Source organism: Ctenocephalides felis, unplaced genomic scaffold (assembly GCF_003426905.1).
Source record: "Ctenocephalides felis isolate EL2017-DRISC unplaced genomic scaffold, ASM342690v1 CF-g0.4_SCAFFOLD_01492, whole genome shotgun sequence".
In the NCBI taxonomy this organism is placed as follows: domain Eukaryota; kingdom Metazoa; phylum Arthropoda; class Insecta; order Siphonaptera; family Pulicidae; genus Ctenocephalides; species Ctenocephalides felis.
Window position 1 is genome coordinate 38,634,148 of NW_020537646.1, and position 23,411 is coordinate 38,657,558.

The window sequence follows — 23,411 nt, forward strand, 5'->3', positions numbered from 1 at the left end:
TGGCAAAATTAGGTCTCATTCGATTCAGAATGACTTGAAACGTCGAGAAGACAAAATTAGCAAATCGGATTTTTTGACAAAAACATAATTTTCTCCTTCGGGAAGTTAATTACTAAAGGACATCGAATTTAATAAAGCAAAATATTTGCTTGATATTATTTGAATCCATATCCAAAATCACGAAATTTATGAAAATCCGTCAATTAAAGAAACATCAAAATAATAAAAGTTGGCAAAGATTGTGTCAAAAATGAAACATTTTCTTTAAAAACAAGAATTTGCAGAAATATTTTTTAAGGAAGAATACCATACACCACGAGTTATTCTCAAGGTCTGTTAAATTTTAGGCGTACTTCTATATAGGGCTTAAACCGCCGCAAACGTCGAACGCCAAACGGCGAAGGCCTTCTGTTTAAATTGTTAGCAACCCACTGTAACCCACTTTTACATAATAATCAGAGCACGACCTCAGCCAAATATTGTTTTAATACGCACTAAAATATATGACGGTTACTAAAACAACATGTTTCATATGAGCAAAGCGCGTTTGGATAACAACAAATTTCGTATTACGGACCATATAGAAGGGTTTCAATTATTCATAACTCGTCAGAGAATCGAGAACGTATAACGTAATAGGCTTGCATAATAATATATGGTTCGGTATGGTTTGGTTTATTAAATTCAGCCTGGATTTCTGCCACGGTTTAGGCTTATAACACTCAGAAACCGAACGTGATACAAAGATTTTCAAATTCTATTCATGTACGGATTATGGTTTTATGCTATATTTCGTAACGTTAGTAAACTGATTTATTCAAAATGACCAAGCAGTTTTATAAAGGTTTGATTAAACTCAAGCAGTTTTTTGAAATATTGTAAGCCATAAATTCAATATTTATATAAATATAAATTTACTTTTTGATCTTCTATCCTGAACAAAAACAAATATTTTTAGTTTAGGATCTAATGTTTTTAATCTAAGAATAGTTTCATTTTTCCGGATCAAAAGTTTACATTCAAAGTATTGTCTATGGAAACAAAAGAAGTTTGAAATTTTATAATATTGAATAAAAAATATAAAATATAATTTTTACTGACCAGAATTATATTTGGTTCTGGTTTATCGCAAGTTTTAAGAATATAGTCCTTCAAGCCAGATTATATTTTTTGTTTTTAGCAAATATTATGAAAACAATAGAGTAAATGCCATTTTCAAATAAAATTAAATATTTCTTTTGCGTTAATTGTAGTTGTATTATGATCTATAATCACATACAAATATTGATTATTAGTTATTGGCCAGCAATGAACATCAAGGTTTGATTTGAAGTTAAGGAAAATGAATTAAGGAATTTTTCATAAAATTAGTTTTAATGGTATAAAGAGTCAACTTTATTTTCAGTTGAGTTCAAAAATGTCATTCATTTAATGTTACAGCGTTATAAATAATTCGAGATCTAAGATTTATTATACTTCATCGGATTGAAAAAAATAGAAATTTTTCTATCAAAAACTGTTGTATCTTGAAATTTTAATATTCAATCTCTATTTTTTTACAAAAATTACTCTTTATAGCCCTGTCAATTTAAACCTAAAATTAGGGTGAATGTTACTATAATTCATAATGGGCTGTAACTTGGCAAAATTGTTAAAAACACAATTATAAAAAAATTCTCAAAAGTCTTCCTCGATGCGATGCGAGCTAAAAAATGGCACAAGGTCAGAGATAAAAAAGATACCATCTTGCAATTTTTAGCTAAATTTTTAGTTTTATCGCAAAATTACCGGAGACAATATTGTAGAGCATAAAATTATCATATTGATCATAAAATGCATCAATACTTTTTTTGCTCAGAGACGCCGTTTTAAATTTAAATTATTAATTTTTTAAACCAGGAAAAGCTTATACTCAAAGTGAAGAAGAAGAAGAAAAAAAGAAGAAAGAGAATAAGAAAAAGATCAAGAAAAACAACAGGAAACAGATGTAGAAACATTTGAAAATTATTATTCCCACAGTCAGGTAATTTTGCGATAAAATTGACCATTTGGCTAAAAATCGCAAAAGGGTCATTTCCTTGACCTTTCACCTTGTGCCATTTTTTTTATCTTGCATCGGATTGATGAGAACTTGTGATTTTTTTTATAATTGTTTTTTAAACAATTTTGCCAAGTTACAGCCCATTATGAATTATAGTAACCTTGAATGCGAATAGCCTCGGGGCTATTATGCAAATTATTTATTAACTGTGTACGGATTGTGCGAATCGGAAAATATTTGTGCAATGAGAAGCCTTTATTTTATTTATCAACCCTTGATAAAATAAATTGTTTAGGTAAAATAAATGCTTTATCATATGCTCAGAAAAAAGTCAATTAAAATTCAGTGAACAAAACACTCACTAAGCGTGATGAAAAATTATTTGATTACTGAAATTACTATTATGAAATAGAGAATTGAAGTATATATTTTGTCAACTCCGCATTAAAATGGGGGTTGTCGATAAAAAAGTAAAAAAAATGGGTTGTATGTATATATAGAAACCAGATATAAGTTTTTAAATGAAGTAAAATAAGATATAGGTAAGTATATACATATATATACAAATTATATACCAATTTTATGTATGTTAGGTTACGTATTTCAAATGTAAAGCAAAACTTAAGTAAAGAAAGTTAAAGCACATATTGATTTTAAACTCTGAATAGAGTTATTCATTATAAGTTGATTATAATAGATCAAATTAATAGCTCCGTTGACTTTGCATTATGTATGCGACTCAATTCATAAACTCAAATTCACATGTTTAACATAATTATAAATTAGTTCTTTACATTTTACACATGAAAAACTTTTATGCACTAATGAGAAGCAAATTTGAACACCTATTCAGAAAATTAAAACTGACAAAAATAAAAATACATCATCTATTTTTAACACTTTATATTAAGATACAAAGAGCTAATATAAAGACACTGATAAATATAACATATGAAAATAAAATGATCGATTACAACAAATATAATTATGAATAATTATATTTTAATTAAAATGTGGTGTGCTTCCATTGGAAGCATACACAGTATCATTATTAAATTATAATCAAAATTTATAATTCATTTGATATCAAAATTAACAAGTTTTCAATGTGAAATTAAATAATTGCATTAACGAGTAATGCAATTGATTATGTATTACATATTAAAAGTGCAGTTGTTTTCAGATAATATTTTCATATTTGGTATTTAATTTATTTTCAGTGTTGAATGATTTTGTTCAAGATGTAATGAAATGTATGTAATAAAAGTTGATAGGTTTAGTAAAATTTTGGGGCATTTATTAATTAGCTAGGATTCTTCTTTATTTTGCCAAAGAAAAAAAGTTTATAATAAAGAACTGCTGAAAAACTGGAAATGCATTTGTATCAAATTATAGATCCTGATTAAAATCATTTTCACTTAAAACTCGCATCATACTTTTATCGCTTTATATATATATATATATATATATATATATATATATATATATATATATATAGATTATACTATTATAGATCATGAAAGTACTTAGATGAAATTTAATCCTTTATATGCATTATCATAAAAGACATATTCGTTGAAACGTTTAACTAACGATGTGTAGATTTCAAGCTGAATATTCATAATTCTTTTGCATAATTAACAAAATTCAGTATTAGTGCGGATATTATCTCTTTCACGATAATTATATAGTACCAGAGTATGTATTACATAATTATTTAAACAAAGTTAACATAAAATAATTGTAAATTCTTTTTGTTTGTATTTAGTTTGCTATTTTCTTTTCTCTTTTGCATTTTGTCTTAGTTAAGTCAGAAGTGATCCATCTGTATTCAATTAACAGTTATTATTAAAAGAATTCGAACATAAAAACTTACTTCTGAGTCTTTGAAAGCAATGCGGCCAATAGATCATGTTAATGTAAAGTACTGACTGAAAGCAATAATGGGAACTTGTTCAAACAAACATACTTAACCTTTTTACCTTTGGACCCTATCCCAAAATCAGTATAGTTTAGCTGTGAAAACGACTGTCACTACACTACCGTACCATGGCACAACCGTACCCAAGCTTAAAAATAAAAAATGGCAATATTAATTATACATTTTTATTTATGAAAATCGTGAATTTTGCGTGCCTCCTATGCTTAAAAATTAAAAAATTGCAATATTAATTATACATTTTTATTTATAAAAATCGTGAATTTTGCGTGCATGCCTAATTAGGAAAACCAAGTGATATTAAAGTAAACTTGTAAAAGTGGCATTTTGCCTTAAGGCAAATTGTATGATCTTTTAGAAATATGTTTCGATTGACTTAATCAACCGATTCAGATATTAAGATAAATTTTCAACTGCACGATCACGATAAATCTTGTACGTATAGCCTTTGATATTATTATATCATTAAATTGATGGTAACATTTTTTACACAACTAAAATAGTTATGTAGACTTATTTTTCCGCTGAGTCCAAAGAAGTGGCTTTTAAAATTTTGAAATTTAAATTTTGACCCATCACATCACAAAAGCGATTTTTGATACAACTTTTATTCAAACTCATTTTTATTCAAACTTTGTGAATTTTTAAAATTAAACGACTTGTCGTAATATTTTAGTATGTTCATTAGGACTTTGATCTATAATCTATCAATCAACGCAAAAAGTTTCATCAAAAAATTATTTTTACCAGTTAATTACGAAGAAACGGTCCGGCCGATCTTAGTCCAAAACTAATCAGCACGATTTCGAGAAGTTTTTGAATATGTAAAATCGATTCAGAATTTTTGGTTAATCCGTGGACGGAATTTTGTCACATTTCTGCTATTTATAAAGAAACGGCTTGGCCGATCGTCGCGCAAAACCGTATCGACTCACATCGAATGGCTTTTAAATTTTTGAAATCGGCCCAGCCGTTTTTAAGAAAATATCGACGAAAGGTCCAAAATATGTTCACATACACATACACATTCATATACTTTGGTCTTATTCAATTCAGAATGGCTTGAAACGTCAAGAAAACATAAAATTAGCGAATCCGATTTTTTATTATGAAAGCATACATCGGAAAAACATCTCCTTCGGGAAATTAATAAATAATTAAAAGAAATATACTTGGGTTTCATTATGAATATATAACTTTATCGATACTTTCCAATCTCACTTAATTATTATCAAGATTAACTTTTAATTTAAGACTGATTTTCTGATATTTTGTAATATATTTAAAATGTTTCCAATCTCTGTCTTTAACATACACATGTGATATATCACCTTACAGCTTTTGCGCACCTCATCAATTCTTTACTGTCTACGACGTAGAGTAGATTTGGTCTACGTGTGCCGTAGCATAGATTTCATCTATAAGAATGATTTCTCGCATATGTATTTCAATTATTGGAAGTACATATGAGAAAAATAAGATAGAAAATGAGGCGACACGTACCGGGAAAACTGAAATTGGATATTTTATCTCCTAATGCATCGTTTTTATCTACATAAGAAAATGAAGATAGTATTTCTTCTGGAGATGTGATAGTCGACACATAACATTATGCATCATTTTGAATATAATGGAATTTTAATACCGTTTGATTAAATTCTGCAATATTATATGGATCATTAAAATTAATAATTCAATCGAATCTATAATATTAATTTCGTATATGTTGAATATACGCATATATAATAGTAAAAACATATTAGCAAATGTTTGCACTTAATTACTAGAAAAAACTAAATGGTTTTGGAAAATTACATTATGATTATAACTGTTTAAATTTAGTTTAAAGAGGCATTTTGCCTTAAGGCAAGTTGCATAAACTTCCCAAAATGTTAATTTTTAACATTGTTTGTCGTAACATTTTAGTATGTTTTATAAGATCATGATACCTGTTGCCAAAAAAGGTTCATAAAAATCGGCAAAATTTTGTTTCAACAGTTAATTTCAAGAAAATAGCTTAGTAGTATTTTTACCTAAAACTAATCAGTATCATTCCCAGCTAATATATTTCGAAAAGATTTTGATTTTTTCGATTTTTTAGATTTTTACCTAAAACTAAACAGTATCATTTCCAACTAATATCTTTCGAAAAGATTTTGATTTTTTCGAATCGATTCAGAATTGAGAGCTAAAACGTGGAGGAAAAATTTGTCACTCTTCTGCTATTTACATAGGGTCCTAATATTTTAGTATGATATGTAAGACTATGGTTTCTCTACCGTAAAAAAATCATAAAAACCGTTGAAAAACATTTTTTTTAACAATCTTTGCCAAAAACTATTCTGCACGATTCCCAACCAATATGTTTCGAACGGTTATTGAATTTTGAAAGATTCAGAATTGCGGGCTAAAACTTGCACGAAAGATTTTTCACTTTTCAGCTATTTACAAAGAAACGGCTTGGCTGATCGTCGCGCAAAATTGATAAACGCTAGTCCTCATCGAGTAATAAATATCGAGATACATTGAATGGCTCTTTTAAATTTTTGAAATCAATCAAGTCGTTTTTGAGAAAACGTTGATTTACGGCAAAAAATCTGTTCGCATTCTCTTTCTCCAAATTTGGTCTCATTCGATTCAGAAAGGCATGAGACATCAAGAAAACGTGCCATTAAAATAAATTGACTATATTTCTAACTCAAAACAGTAATAGGTCATGAGCACGTAAGTATGTTAAGGTGATAACTTAAACCATGTTCAAATTTTCATTTGGCCCTTATCTCAACCTTGACTCATTTTCTGTACTAACCTTTCTCAACTAAATGATTATTCTTGTTTAGAATAAAGTACGTTTGAACAATTTATTAAATATTAGGAAATAGCGAAAAATCTTAAGTATATTATAAACAATATGAAACCGAATTATTTACTAATTGCCCAATGAGCTCAAATATGGCAATGATTTTATACATATAAAATGTTGAATTGTAGCTTTTTTATCCATACGTTTTTAGTATTTCATTATAAACGTCACAAAAATTATTTTAGTTTTTAGTAGAACTTTCAGTGAACTTTTGAAGATGATGCTGTTTTTGTCAATATTATTTATTATTAGTATATCATCTGAAAATGTTTTATCAGCACCTATTCAAGAGACCATTTGCAATTACGATGGAACCTTTTGTACTAAAAAGTTAAATGATACGGAAGAAATTTTAGCAAGAAATGCTCTTTACCAAAATGATAAAGCAGAAGGCGATATGATATATAATGTAAGTCATTTATTTTGTTACTATCCTGAATTATTATGTGCACAAAAATATAATAATAAATATATATTTGCAATTATAGAAAGTGTGAAACAATTAAATTCAACCATAAATTAAATTATCTCTCGCTTTTAGAAAACTATGAACTTCAACTACGAGTAATACTTCTAGAACCGCTGTAAAAAATAATAACACAATTGCCCATTAAAATGATCATTAGACATATGCACATCAATTTATCAGATATTTTATAGTGCTTTTAAAAATGAGTACTAATTTTGTTAAAATGTGTTGGGTTGCGTCCCAAGATTTTTAATTTTTAATTTTTAAAGTATTAATTATATGGTTCAAACAAATTTCAAAATTTTCAGAATAATTTTTTTTTTCAAAATTTTCAGAATATTTTTTTTTTAAATTGTCAAAAATATACAAGGTTTTATACTTCAAATATAAATTTTGAATTTGCAATTTAGTTTAAAATATTTATTCCATATGCATTATTGTAAGAAATATACCCTCAGATGAAGTCATTCAGCATCTCGTTAATGTAAACATTTTTAACAGGATCGTAATTGTATAATATATGAATTATAAAATATATTGTAATTATCTATTTGAAATTATTTAAAACAATTATTATTATTATCTTTGATCAATATTTGTTGAATATTGATTTTTTTCCTTGAATATTTAATTCTGTTACTGAAAGTTCCAGCAATTTGTCTTAAGGCACGATGCCAAGCATTACTAAATTAACAATTGACTAACATGACAAAATTATCAAGTATTTCACCATTTCACAATCATGATAAGTAAATGCGCCAACTTTTGATGACTTGCGAACATTTTTTTAATGGGGGGTCCCATAAAATGGTATTGCAAAATAGTTTATGTTAACCGCTCCGGCGGCAAAAAATCTCGATTTTTGCGAGTGGAAAGGGTTAATTATGAATATTATTAGCACTTCCATTTTTAAGCCATATTCAAGCAGGAACTGTATGTAGTAGTCATATAATTTTTCGATCATTATTCACACTCATTTTTGTTCATTTATTTATTAGGGAACAATAAAAAGCTATTACATTACCAATTATGATTCCCTATTTACATTTACTGTTCGTGCAATAAATTTTACTGCTTTAATCATGAAATTTTTGATGAATGATAACTAATAGCCATGCCTTGTTTTCCAACCTTTACGAGCTACACATTTCATCCATTAAATTATACAAAGCCCGTTCGATATTCGTGATAACACGTATCTTTTGCGTCAAAATCTATTGATTTTATTGCATAACAATATCGTTATTCAAATATTTACTTAATTTGCAATTAATACCAATGGTTATATGGAATACATATGTTAATATGATAAATGAGTGAGTATTTAATAAAATAAAATGTATTATGTGTAATTAAATACCTCACTTTTTGCAAGAGCTTCTGGTTGAATTAGTCCTATCATATTTTTTGTTCAAATAATTAAGTTTTTAAAAGTCACTATTAATTTCTGATCAGAAAGAGAAACTAGTGGTGTATGGCTGCGTGTCTTAAGGCAAATTGATAAAACTTCTCGCATCGTAACGAAATATTCGAGGAATATTAAATGATTTCAAATAGATTATTATAAATACTGCAACATTGTCTAATATTTATACGAATTTAATGAACTGAATTGCAAAGTTAAAATTATTTATTTAAAGTATATATAAGTGGGTTTTAGAACTTTAACCAAAATTGAAATTAAAATCTGAATTATTTTCGATAAGCATAAAAAATGTTTGAAAAAAAAATTAAAATGATTTTTTTCCAAAAGAAATTGTTTCGTCAGCGCAATCAGCAACAGGAAGTTTTATCAATCATTCGAATCAGACGCTTAATTCTTTCAAAAACTGCCATTTTTCATACAATTAACTCTGTATCTTCAAAATGGCTGGACCTGTCTTTGCCAAAAACTAATAACCTCTTCTCCCAATCATTATAAATTGTTTTTTGGATCATTTAAATCGAATACTCCGTTCTCTCAAAAGCTCAATCTCTATTTTATGCACTCTGCTCCGTATCTACGTAACGGCGGGTCCTGTCTTCGCCAAAAACTAATCAGCACATCTCCCTATCATTTTCTCTGACTTTCTCTCTCAAAATGTTCAAAAACTTCTAAAACGTGAAGATATGAAAAAACTTTCATTCTCGATTTTCTGCCCATTAATACTACAACTTACACTACGGAAAGTTAACTAGTGCATGGCATCGTGTCTTAAGGCAAATCTCTGGAACTTCCTTACGAATACTTTCAAATAGATAATTATAAATAGTGTAACTTTCATTATTTGTATTTTATATATCGGAAACGGTTGGACCTGTATTTGCCAACAATTAATCACCACTACGACCCATATGGAGAAATCGAATGTTTTTTGCGGTGCACTCGAAAACGAATTGAGAATTGACGTCTATAAAATTGTTAGATTTTATTAAACTGAAGAATGTTATTCTTGATATATTATTTTATTTACTGATTGTAAGAAATAATTTATCATCTGACAATCTTGAAAAGTTTAAAAAACGACGCTAAAAATGAAAACCGTTTCTAAGTACCGATCAAAATGAGGTAAAATGTAAAAAAACAAATTCACTAAATTAACTATTTGTCTTTTATCTTCAAATTATATTAATTTTTTATTTCAACAAATTTTAAAAATAAGGTTAAATATAGTAATTATGCGAGTTTAGGTCATAGTTATGTTAAGTCATAATCATGTCAAGTAGAAACTAGTCAACTTAAAAAATTAGAGTTTTATTTCATCTATGTTCATTTATGAAGAAAAATTACTCCTTAATTTGACTTTAGCATTAAAGTATGTGTAGTTGAGACTCTTTTAGGCTCTTATACATTTTGAGGAAAACAAGGAAAATGTTTTGTTTTTCACTATATTTATAAAATGATCAAATTATCATATTTGACTACTTATATTTTATTTTATGCATGTTTTTATCAACTTTTGAAGGTTTTGAAACATTTATATCAGCTAATTCGTTCTTCCGCCTTTGGCAAAAGATTTTACTCATGCCTCATTTAAACAAATTCTATTATATAAAATTGCAATTTTTCAAAAAGCAAATTTAAAATTAATATATCTCCTGTATGATCAATTAAGAATAAAATCTAAATTGCACTAGTACTTCCATATGTTCCAATGTTTATTAAATTCAATGATTGATCAAAGCACGAAGAAAATGGTATTAATGGTGATTAATAATAAAGCTGTTTATTGCATCTATACGTTAACCATTTTTATCAATTGTTTCATTAAAAATATTACAGAAAATATACATTTAATTATGTTTTTAGTTCATGACCGTAATAGGTGTATAAATATTTCTGTACTTTGATTATTCTAGGGCAAATCTGCTATATTAAATAGGGCAGCTCTATGGCCAAATGGTGTAATTCCATTTATGATAGATCCATCATTACGTAAGTATAAAATATTTTTCTATTAAAAATAAATATTCATCTAATATTTAATATATATATATAATATGTAATATAATCATCTCTATAGATAACGTTAAATATCATGCCATACATAGCTTAAATCACAAGTAAATATTATATGCAATTGTTTGGCCCCTGCCCGTTCCAATTTATCCCACCTATAGGATAAAAAAAAATCACAAATTTTTGGAAAACAGCGAAAGAAACACATTTCTGCAATGATGAATCAGCAAGGAGTTTGTTGAACATATAAAGATAGTTGTTTGTTTGATATGTGATTTTTGTTCAGAATATAATTGCTATGAAAATTAAATTAGACCTTTGTGCCCCGCCCTACCTTAGGTGCTCGCTGGTGATGGCTGATGATCTGCAAATGACCGCCAACACAGTTATCCGGTGCATTGGAAATGAAGCCCTTATCATTATAAATTTAATAGGTTCAATTCTTACTATTTTCATTTCGATGTAAATTCTTTAAACACAGTCCCTTAGCACTCAGATTTATTCTTTAATTGCTGCCGAGCCAGGGCTCGATCCCTTCTCGCCTGATCCTGATCCCTACAGATTGAGCACTTGATGTAGTGATTTAGTAAACAGTAATTTCATGTAATCCTCATTCCATTACTGACGAAACGTGTTTAATACTTTGCCGTATCTACATTTCCATTCCCAAGAGGATTACTTATCAGAAGAGGTTCATCACAATAAAAACAAACATAAAATACAGAATCAAAACGAAATGTTGGCGTATCATTAAACAACTCAGATAATGATGATTTCGGCCTTCAATAATTTTCATTTATTTTTAGGATTGACTAATATCACCAGTTACCACTAATTAAAAGTAGAGCGTTGTATTTGAAATTCTTTTCCAGATAAAATCATCAATAATCATTTACAATTAAAAAAACTCTTTGCTAAGTTTGAAATATTCTTATTAACTTCCCATAAGGTAAGTTATAGTAATCGCAAAAAAATCGAAAATGAAAATTTTTATATATCTCTACGTTTCAAAGGTTTTTGAACATTTTGACATACCTTAGAAAAAATGGATATATGTGTGTGTGCAGATACAAATTTTTGTCGACGATTTCCGGAACACCGATCAACCGATTTGAATAATTCAAAAATCATTCGATTCGTATTGATAAGGAGACATGCTGATTAGTTTTTGGCAAAGGCAGGTCTAACCGTTTCGAAGATACGGCACAAAAGGTGCCAAAAACGGTAAATCAGTTTTTACGAGAACGGAGCGTCCGAGGTTAATAATTCAAGAAACATTTTACTTGCATTGACAAGATGAAAAACTGGTTAAATTTTTGGGAAAGCAGGTCCAGCGGTTATGGACTCCCAATCAAAATAAGTTAAAAAAAATCATTTTGCGGTCAAAAATATTAGATAATAGATATTTTATATAGATTTTAATAATGTGTACACATTTTGTATAATTTTTTTTGGATTCCGTACCAAGATTTTTAATTACGGTATGGGTAGTTCCAGAAATTTGCCTTAAGGCACGATGCCATGCACCCCACTAGTTATTACCTAATTATTCACCGCTAAATAAAATTGGGATGTTGTATTGAAAATTGGTTTAAAACAAAATGTGGCCTATCACTGAATAGTTCAAAATAAAAGTTTTGGCCTTTACTAATTTTGATTTATAATAAAATACAGTAGAGGCTACACTTGAGGCCTAAAAAGTGGGGAGAAGTTTAAAAAAAAATCACAAAATATCACGTAGGAAGGGAAAATTTAGTAAGATATCATTTTCCAAAAAATTTTAATAAAAATCCAAAAATTTGTTGTTATTTTAACTATTTTAAGTACTGAAAATGCACGTGAAGTGGCGTAAGAGAAGAAGGGAAGGAGGTGTCCACAAATCCTTAAAAATTCATCATTGTAATTATTGTACACCCCTTTTGCATTAACTAATATTTACCACTAATTAAAATTGAGTGTTGTAGTTAAAATTTGTTTTGAAGATATTAAAAAGTAAAAGCATAATTTTAAAAAAATTGCTTTTGCGATGAAAATAAACAAATATGGATTGATAAACCTCAAGAACTTTTTAAAACTTTTATCTATTTACATCACTATTAGAATTGTCTCAATTCATAATTTTTTTGCTTGAAATTGTTCTGATTACTGTTGAAACTAAAAACAAAATTCTTAGTTTTAATAATTAAATTTGGAAATTATATTTTATCAGTATTAGGATTTATAAATTTTTGGTTTAATAGAGTATAGACTTTATTCGTCATTATCAATTTTTAAATTTTCTAAATTTAAATAAAGTTACGGTTCTATTATTCCGATAAAGTCATTATCGGCACAAATCCTACAAAAAGTGTTAAACTGATTTTACGAACGGTCATTAAATTCAATCAATTTCTCATTTCAAACCGTATCAGTCTTTACCAAAAGCGGATTTCCTATTATTACTGTCAATGCGAATCGAATGGCTTTCGAATGATTTCATTCATTTAATCCATTTGAAATCTGACTTTTTTCTTGAGTATTTCCCATACTATATCTATAATAATGCATTTGTTGGAAAAAAAATAATTTAGTTATAGCTTCATTTTCCTTATACAGAGTTAAGTCGTCCATATAAATGATAAAATATGTTTTAATTACCCCTCATTCATAAAACCTAACTCCATGTATGTGTTATCAAGGAGTCATCAAAAATTTGCACTTATAATAAAATTGTTAGTTAACGTTAGTGAGTTTTATAGATTAGATTTTATATGTAAAATACCTGATCGCACAGCAAATACACAACTCTTTGACAGCTTGACACTACTAACTCATACGAAGATAGATCCGTAACATAGCATTACTGTAAAATTTCTATTTTATCTGAAAATTGACCACCATATATAAATGTTTAAAAATAATATTAATTATAATATATATAACTTATTGAATTATTTTAAAATTTTCTTCATAAATTTATTTGAATATTTAAAATTTAAACTTTATAAGAATATTTAAATTTAAGATTTTTCTAAGATATTTTTAAATAATGTACTAATTAGTTTTGTTTAATTGTTTCTTAATAAATATGTACTTAATTTCAGGTAGTGTGGAATACATTGTAAGGCAAGCCATAGAGCAATATCATTATTACACATGCATCAGATTTATTCCAAGAACCAACCAGCAAAACTATTTGCGAATATTCAATGGGTAAGATTATCATAAAATTCATATTTCTTTTATAAAATAACTTATTAAAAAAAACTGTTACTATCTATCAAGTTCCCAAAAACTAAATGTTACTATAAATTATTATTATATTATAATCTCATGTATTTAAAAAAATATGTGCCATTTTTATAATATTAACAATTAAACAAGTAGGATTTCTTAGCGTGTGACAAATATGACTGACATGGCGATTAACATGTTAAGGGGGTATTCTACTGTAGAATTTTGAAAAAGTCGAAACATTTTTTTTTTTCATATTTTCAAAGTTTAGTTATTCAAAAATATGTCATTAAAAGGATTTTTCAAAATTACTATTATTTCCTGAGTTATAGCCGCTTTAGTGACGTGGTCTCGGTTCGGGTCCGACCGAGTCTCAAAACTTTGAACGCGTTTTTCTCGGAACTACTTTTTTCGAGCTGGCGGTAAGGATATCTCGAGTTCTAATGAACCGATTTACTTCAAATTTGGAGAGGATCTTCTCTATACATTGCTTTATCGCATGGACCTCTACCAAAACTATAACTTTTCATTAAGTATTTTTAAAAAATTCGGAATTGTTAAAAAAAACATGAAAAAAAATTTTTTTTTTCAAACTGCCGCCATTCAAACAAAAAAGTTTTTTTTGGCTTATCCAAGGTTCATACGATAGCGACATCTATAATAATTAAGAATCCATCTTTTTTTTATGTTTCGGATCACCAGGAGGGTTGAAATCATGCACGCCAGGACACCCTCTTTTTTTTGAGCTCCCACTTTGACTGCTCATAACTTTGTAAATTCTAATTTTTTTTCTTTAATAATTTTTTTTATGGAATAATAAAATATCAATAAACAAATGATAAAAAAATCGATAGTAAAAATATCATTTGTTTTCTTTATACAGCGCTTTAAAAACCGGGCAAAATTCATGCTTCTACAGTAGAATACCCCCTTAAATAAAATATCGAATTGATTTTTTTTTTCAAAAATTTTGTATTACTTAGGAAAATATGTATTAGAATCGCATGTAAGTGAATGTGTATGTTTATATATTTACAACAGAGATAATGTCTTGAACTTTGTAGTTTGTTAATAAAATACTGTACAAAATCAAACATACAAATAAATAAAAAACAATTAAATAAAGGAAATAAAATATTAAATACGTATACAGCGCTGAAACTATAGTCAAAACTGGTTTTTAATATTGACCTTAATTGTCTTGAAAAATATTTAAAAAATAGCTCATTGTTTGGAAATATCGAGCTTTTAAGTGCAACCTAAAGAGCTTTAAAGAAATTATGACCATTGTTCGGTTATTGTGTTTAATTTTCATTAAGTTTTTTTTTTTAAACTCTGAAACCGTAACCGTGAGTTACATTTCTAGGGCCGCAGTATAATTATATAAATATAATAACACAATTGTCTCAAGTTTTAAAGAATTAAGACTTTTTGTTGAACTATAAATTTAAAAAAATCGGTCGATTTTGAGAATGGATGCCTTTCTTTAAAAATATGTACTAATGTGTTTTGGAAACTTTTATCATAAGTTGTAGCATTTAATCAGGATTGTAAAATTATATTTATGTTTATTTTTATTATTTTTAGGTTTCTATTTTTTACTCGAATTTTTTCTATTATAATATTATCAAGTATTCTACTATTTTACAACCCTGCGCCAGCTTTTGATGAAACTTACTTACAGACTTTAGGACATTTTTTAAGGATGGGCCTCTCAAGGTTTTATATTCATAGTTATATGAAATGTCTTAATTCTTGAAAACTTGGGGCAATCGTGTTTCATTGAAAGTTGGTAATATGAAGTTTGTTATTATAAAAGTCAAGTTGAGTTTGTGAACTGATTTGATGAATAAAAAGAAATAAATGTGAATTGTCACATTTATATATATATATATATATATATATATATATATGATTTAGTAGTTAATTTGATGTTGAAATATATGAGTGAGTTCTTGAGGGCGATACTCTTTGTTTGATGTATCGCCCTCAAGAACTCACTCATATATATATATATATATATATATATATATATATATATATATATATATATATATCACATTTATTATTATTAATACTAAGGTTTAATATATTTTCGTTACAGCGAAGCCATATACTACAACATCGAATTTACATGTTATATAAAAATAGCAATATAAAAATATATAGTTACATAAAAATGTTATGAAAAATAAAAAATCAATTTTCAGGTTTGGTTTAAAAACATTTATGAGAATTTTATGAAAAAACATTAACCATTGAATAAATGTAATTGATTTTCTAAAATTAAAAAATTTAGCGCATGTTGCAAGTTTCTTTTAATATGTACCCGTACATCTGCAATATTATAAAAGCAGTAGCCTAACAATAAGCGATTTTCATAGTATTAGTTGATCCTTTCTGACTTCAGACCTAGGTTCTAGGTACCTGCGTACGTTGAATAACTAACTGGTCGCCATGTTTTCAACTATTTCGAAACCAGTTGATTTTCAACTAGTTATTTCGTTGCGACGAAACGGTTAGTTCGTTAACGAACAAGAAACGGTTGAAAATAACCGTTCGTCGATTCAGCCCATCACTAGCTCATAGCTATCAGACAATATGAGTTTTTTTTAATTTTTTCACTACGGTTAAGGTATATCAACTAATACTAACACCCCGTTTTGGCTTGTCGTGAAGTTTTGGAAACTCTGTATAAATTTCCCATACTTCTATCTAACAATTAATAATATCATTTACAGTATTACTTATGGGATATTTTATAGGTTTATATTATTTTTTAAGCGCCAACATTTTCTACATTAAAATCTACTTTAAAAAATATCTTTATGAAAGAGATATTCAATATATCAATTTAAAATAGTGTTCAAATATATCATTTACACGTAAAGGTGATTAACTGATCTCTCAATTTTTTAGTGGTGGCTGTTACGCTCACGTAGGAGTTACATCTGGCGAGCAGCCCGTATCTTTGGGGCGCGGCTGCCACAATGTGGGAACGGCCGTTCACGAATTGGGCCATTCCATAGGTTTTTATCATGAACAAAATCGGTCTGATCGAGACGAGTTTTTGCAAATCCACTGGGAAAACATTGCTTTAGTAAGTAAATGCATAATGATTTTCTTTTAATGGCTTTTTTTGTTTTTGAAGCAGATTTTGAGCAGACTGTTAAAATAAAATTTTAAAATATACGATTTATTATGGTATAAGTCTTTAGAAGATATCTTTAATTATGTTATTAGTTATGATTAAATTCTTATATTTCGTTTGGTTTAATAACAATATATGATTTCTTGATAAATTCAACCAGCAAGATGAATCCAAACGATACTATATGCACTGTCCATCTTATATCCCTATTATTGATATTGTTATATTAGGCAAGAAAGACTGAAGGCATAATGTCTTTTTTTATCATAAATAATTCAATCACGTTAATTGAAAAATGCAAATGATAAAGTCTATTTATTAACTATTATTTTAATAAAATACTTATGATTGTCAGTCACATTAAGGGAGTATTCTGGTCTAGAGGCATACATTTCATGCTGTATTTGCAAGACCGTAAAAATATGGCAAATACTATATTTTTTACAAGTCTCATTTTTTTATTATTTTTTAATTGATGCCAAATTGTTCAGATACTTTTGAAACAAATAAAATCATTTTTAATTACTATCACTTACCCCACGGCAAGTTAACAAGAATTGAGATTCAGCTATTTCGGTAAAATAGTTTTGCTTTTACTAAATAATAATCAATTTAATTTCCAATCGATGTCTTATAAACATACTTATAATATCTGTAATTGTATACATTATTACATTTCGTTTTTGAATTTTATTTAAATATGGACGACAACTGTAATCAGTAGCTACGGGCAAAAAGCAGTTTGAACGCATGTTTGGCATAGATTGTGATTGTGTAAATTTTTTAGGTCATAATCTCGAATCTATTTTTGAAAATCAAAAACTATTCGAAAGATATTGTTTGGAAATCGCTGATTAGTTTTTGGTAAAAATCTGACGGTCGGTATTGATGTAATTGGTTGTTGAAAATTCTTTGTCAATTTTGGAAAAAACTTTGACGATATATTTCATAGTCTGAGATAAGATATTGAAATAATATAGGTTTACAAAAGGCAGTTGAACTATGAAAATTTATGAAACATTAGAATTTTACCAAAATGTTATATATTTTGTAGGCAGTTCTAGCTAATTATAGTTGTTGCTTACCCTTAAAATACATTTATAGAACACCAAATGGATAAAATGCAATGTGTTATTATTAAAAGTATTTTTGAAAAACATAAATTGGGAATGGTTTTAATTATTTTTTAGTAAAAACTAATATTTCTTTAAGTTTGTTTAAGTGTTTTATTAATTAATCAGTTAAACATTTAACCTAAATACTTGAAACTCAGGGGCCGATTCTGACGTAAATAAAAAAATAATTTAAGAACAACAAAATCTCCGATCTAGTAATTCATCTCCATTATAATTAAAATCTTATAATTTCTGGCTATAATTAAATTACTTGAGTTTGAATCAAATAATCTATTGAGTTTCTTTAAAGGGTTAAACTAATTTTAATATAATTTAATATGCATTTTCTATGTGTTTGTAATAAATTACTAATTTTTCAGACAATGAGAAGACAATTTGAAAAGTTGCCAGCTAGTCAAACCGTCCTGATGAATAAATTTGATTATAAATCAATCATGATTTATGGAGAACGCGCATTTGCAAAGGTAACAAAATTAAGCAATCTTGCACTTTATATTTATTTATACAATAGTTTAATACATTTGCACTTTTAAACCCAAATTACATTTTATTCACTTTTATTATATACACTTTTGCAATTTGCCAAGATTTAGTTGGTTTTTACCCTTCCCACATGTGAGCTATTATAGAGGTCTTATAAAAGAAACTGTTGATTCTAACTTAAAATCAAAATTACATTTTATTAAATAATTAAATATTAAATATTATATTAAGACGTCGTAAACTAAACCACAGTACTCATAAGACAAAAACAAACAACAAAAAAAAGTACTTTTGTTGTGGATTTTCAAACATTGCCATTTAGATTCTGATAACACATATTTTTTACTCTATTGTCGAATATTATTTTTAAAAATTTCCTATTTATACTCGTTCTTTGAGATGATGTTGGATTTTTTTTACCCACGGACTGCTCTACTCTATAATAATATAATGTAGGGGTTTTTAGAAATGTATGCGATTTACAACGCAAACTGAGCAATGTTTCTGAAATTATTCTGTTGATATTCAAATTACAAGCTTAAAGTCCACAAACTTTTTTAATTCTTGTAAGCGATACACATTTAAATAGAAAAAATGTTTAATCCTATAATCTTACTTACAGCCATCGCGTTTAAACTTTTTGCAAGAAAAAATCTCTTGTACAAATCGTTCTGCATAACAAATCCTGAAGTCATTTTAAATATTGTTTTCACTTTGTTACCTTTTGTGATTTACTTTTCTTTTTTGAAAGAAAGAAAAGAACATACGTTTTTCACTCAATATCACTTTCCCATGTCTTCGAGTCTAGACGTGCGTCTTCTGTGGCATATAGTGATACCTCGAGACGAATTCAATCTTTTAAATCTCTTTATGTCTTTAAAAATTCGTCTTTGTAGAAATTCGTGTTTTCATCAACTGAATTGTATTTTAGTGACATTTCTCAAATGATTTTGCTATGTGCGTGGCGAAGAAAAAATAGAACGGCAGCCGCCTTTTATCATAAATGCTAAAAAATTGGTGACGATGATATGTGATCACATATTATGCCACCTTTAGGGCAATAATATATTTTATATCATGCACTTTAATTTAGGATTTATTTATTAATACCAAGAAGAAAATATTCATAATTTTACCACAAAATCCGGCAGTTTCAATTTCGTTTCAAGTCACTCAGAATCATCTGACACGCAAATTTAAAATTGTATTGAGCCAATTTGTCATTTTTTATCAACGTTTACTCAAAATCCTTTGGACCCATTTTAAGCTAATTGATGTTACTCTAGCGTTTATCAGCGTTGCGCGATGACCGGTCAAGCCTTTTCTTTGCATTTAGCAGGAAACTACAACATTTTCCGTCCACGTTTTTGCCAAAATCAATCAATTTCAACAATTTAAAAACAGTTCTATGTTCTAACAATATTGGTTAGGAATCCTGCTGTTCAGTTTTTGCTTAAGATTTTTTTCGATAAAACTCAACTATCATAAACTGTATGGTCTCAAAAAATAAACTAAAATTTACAAATTACAAATTAAAAATTACAAATATTTTTAGTTTATTTGAATTATATCAACTGCTAATTACATGGTTAAACAGTTAAAATAAACAGTTAAAATGTATTGAAATAGGCCAGATTTAAATTATTTACTTAATACTTATATTACTTAATTAATAATTAAATCGATTTCTTAGAAGCATTAGAAAATTGATAAAATTTGCCTTAAGATTAAATGGTTACACCTATTTAATATTTTTGAATAGCCTTACATCCAAATTTTTACTTATTTTTAAATGGCTTAACCTATTTAATTTTGTTAAATAGCCTAACGTCTGAATAACTTATTTTTAAATGGCATTTGAAGAAAAGTACTCGAGGAATGGTATAAATTTTTGAAAGACTTACAGGTTTTATTTAGTGCCTGTAACAGTAATTAGACTAATTGCAATTATGTCTAAATGCGGGTAAAATAAATATATTTATTATAATTATTTATATTCATATATAAGAATGCATACAATAGTACAGTTTTTAAATATTTATTAAATATTTCCTTAAAAGACCCAAATTTGTAATGTAGTTTATAATTACAAAAAAAATCTAATCAAAAAGTAGTAATAAATTAATATTTATAAAGATATAGATACATATGGCGAATTTGTAAGGAACAGTTAAAATGTTATCAGATGTAATTTATTAAAGATTACAAAGCCACTTTACAATTTAATCATAAAGTGTAAACATAATTATGATATAAACGTGGGCTATAGTAACTTCATTACAAAATATATTTAAAAATGTATCAAAAAAACTTATGGGCCGATTCTGCCGTAAAATAGACCAATTTTATAGCAGACGTAGATGTTCCGTAGATTTTTTCATATAAATTGGTACTAAAAACTGTCAAAATGCTCTGTATTTTAAAATGTAACTTCACTCATATGTGATTATAGCACATCAGAATGATGTGCTATAATCACATAAGATTCTTTTTTGGCGTTTGTGTGCTTTCTAGGTTAAAAAACGCCTGACTGCACAGCAACCACTTAGTATTTTTACAGTTTTCAGTACCACTTTTTATGAAAAATGCTACGTATCATAGCTTTGCTATAACATTGGTCTAATTTACAACAGAATAATGTATCAGAAAAAAAAGTTTTTTGACAAAATTGCAGAAGAAACTATTTTTTATATCACACAGACATATATGACTGACATGGCGATTGAAGTGTTTACAAATAAATTAACGTTCACATTTGAATGTTGAAGTTATAGAGTACGATATATTATTGGATAAAATTTCTGTCGTTTACATTGAAAACTTTTATCGATAATTCTCGAAAATTATTAAAAGAGAGTTCAAATTAATATTATTCTGTATTAATTTTAATAAAAAATATTGCAAGATAACTAATCCCAATTTTTATATCTACTGAAATCTAAATCGTAAATGATTTATATGATATGATAATTTACATTTACACATTTTGCCTTTGCCATTGGAATAGCACCAAACAAATGCTTTCTAATTTAGCAAGTAATGATGATTTTTTTAAAAAATATAAAAAATATATAAAGTCTATAAAAATATATCAGTTTATAACAATTATTTTAATAATTGAAATTTGTAAGTTTTTGCAAAATATTAAAATTACAATATTTAGCCATATGAAGTACACATAATCATCATATTCGGATAGTTAAGTTTGGTCATTGATGATTTGTGTGCTCTTTAAACACTATGGAACTTAGGTGTAAGTGGCATTTTGCTTTAAGTGGCAATTAATAAGTAATGGTTTAGTAATATTAATAATTGCGGCAAAAAAAAAATCAATACTTTCCTATTATTTCGACCTTTGTTGATTTTTTGCAATAAACCTTATTTTGTAGGTCGATAAGAATATTTTAGGATGTTGGTAAGGATTATGCACTTTACCACCATACAAAGTTTCAGTAAGAAAGTCAAAAAAAAATATTAAGATGAATCTGCCCAGCCAATCTTTACCAGCAACTAATCAGCACGATTTATTTTAATGAGTTTAGTTTAGATTTTAGTTAAACGACAATAAAAAGTTTACATCTATCCGCTAATAGCAAATAAACTCCACGACCAACAGTCCTGCAAATCTAACCAATTTAAGTCCATTCATTGAATAGCATTCATTAAATAGCAACTTTAGAAATCAGTACAGCTGTTTCTGAGAAAATGTCGCCAAAGTGTCAATTTTTTTCCATTTTGCTATCAAACGATTCAGAATGTCTGGAAACATAGAGAAAACAAAATTAGCCAAATGACAAACTTCTCCTTCGAGATGTTAATAAATTGAATCCCCTTCACATGAAAATATAAAGAAAGATTTGGGCCTTTTAAACACTCGGGACTCTTGAGGACTTAGGTCCTCAAAGAGTTCGCGGATACTTTCTATAAAAATAGCTAAATTTATTGAACAAAATAGGATCCCGCGCATTATTTAAATCCTTTAATGCCGATAAAGTAGTAGAATATCAATTGTAACTTACTGGTTAATTGATTGACCTACATTTCGACAATAAACCATTTGAAAAATGTAATATAAATTGTCATAATTGCACAACTGTGAACCCTTACGCAATTTTGATACAACTCGATTTATCAATCTTAATCACCACTTAAGCAAAATACTTGAGAACTCCAAAGGACCGTTTCGTACATTTATTATTGATGATTGTGTTTCTACCATCCCTTAATGTGAACATTTATTTTATTTGACCCTCAGGATGGCGTCTCTAAGACAATGACAGCACTGAAGACAAATGAAAGACTCACAGATCCATATAACAAGCCGGGATTGAGCCAATCTGATATCTTCAGAATAAATACACTTTATAACTGTAGATGATTGATATGGAAAAGCTTTGCCGTGTAATACAGGTGAGATAATTTTCTGATAAATATTCTTGTTGTCATCATTGGAAAGCATTTTTTGTTTGATATCTTTGAATATCATTATTTACTTTTTTGAACAATGGCTATCACAATATTTCTCAAAGTTTGTATTAATAATTATATAAAGACATTAAAAATAATCCCCGTATTGAGTGATTGAATTTTCAAATAATTTGTTAAAATTGTAGTATAAAATTTGGGTTCCACCTGTAACTTATTTTCCAATTTTTTTTGTTGCTCGAGATATCAGTT

At 27.5% G+C, this 23,411-nt stretch overlaps 1 protein-coding gene across 1 annotated transcript; it reads left to right on the forward strand.

Moving 5' to 3' along the window:
• The first annotated feature begins 1,712 nt into the window (after positions 1-1,712).
• On the forward strand, positions 1,713-23,112 carry LOC113371219 (astacin-like metalloprotease toxin 5). Its single transcript, XM_026611858.1, has 8 exons — positions 1,713-1,722; positions 1,900-1,987; positions 7,096-7,252; positions 10,652-10,727; positions 13,835-13,943; positions 16,884-17,064; positions 18,611-18,715; positions 22,990-23,112. Exons 1-8 carry the CDS (start codon positions 1,713-1,715, stop codon positions 23,110-23,112), a joined length of 849 nt encoding a protein of 282 aa, XP_026467643.1.
• Positions 23,113-23,411: the final 299 nt, after the last annotated feature.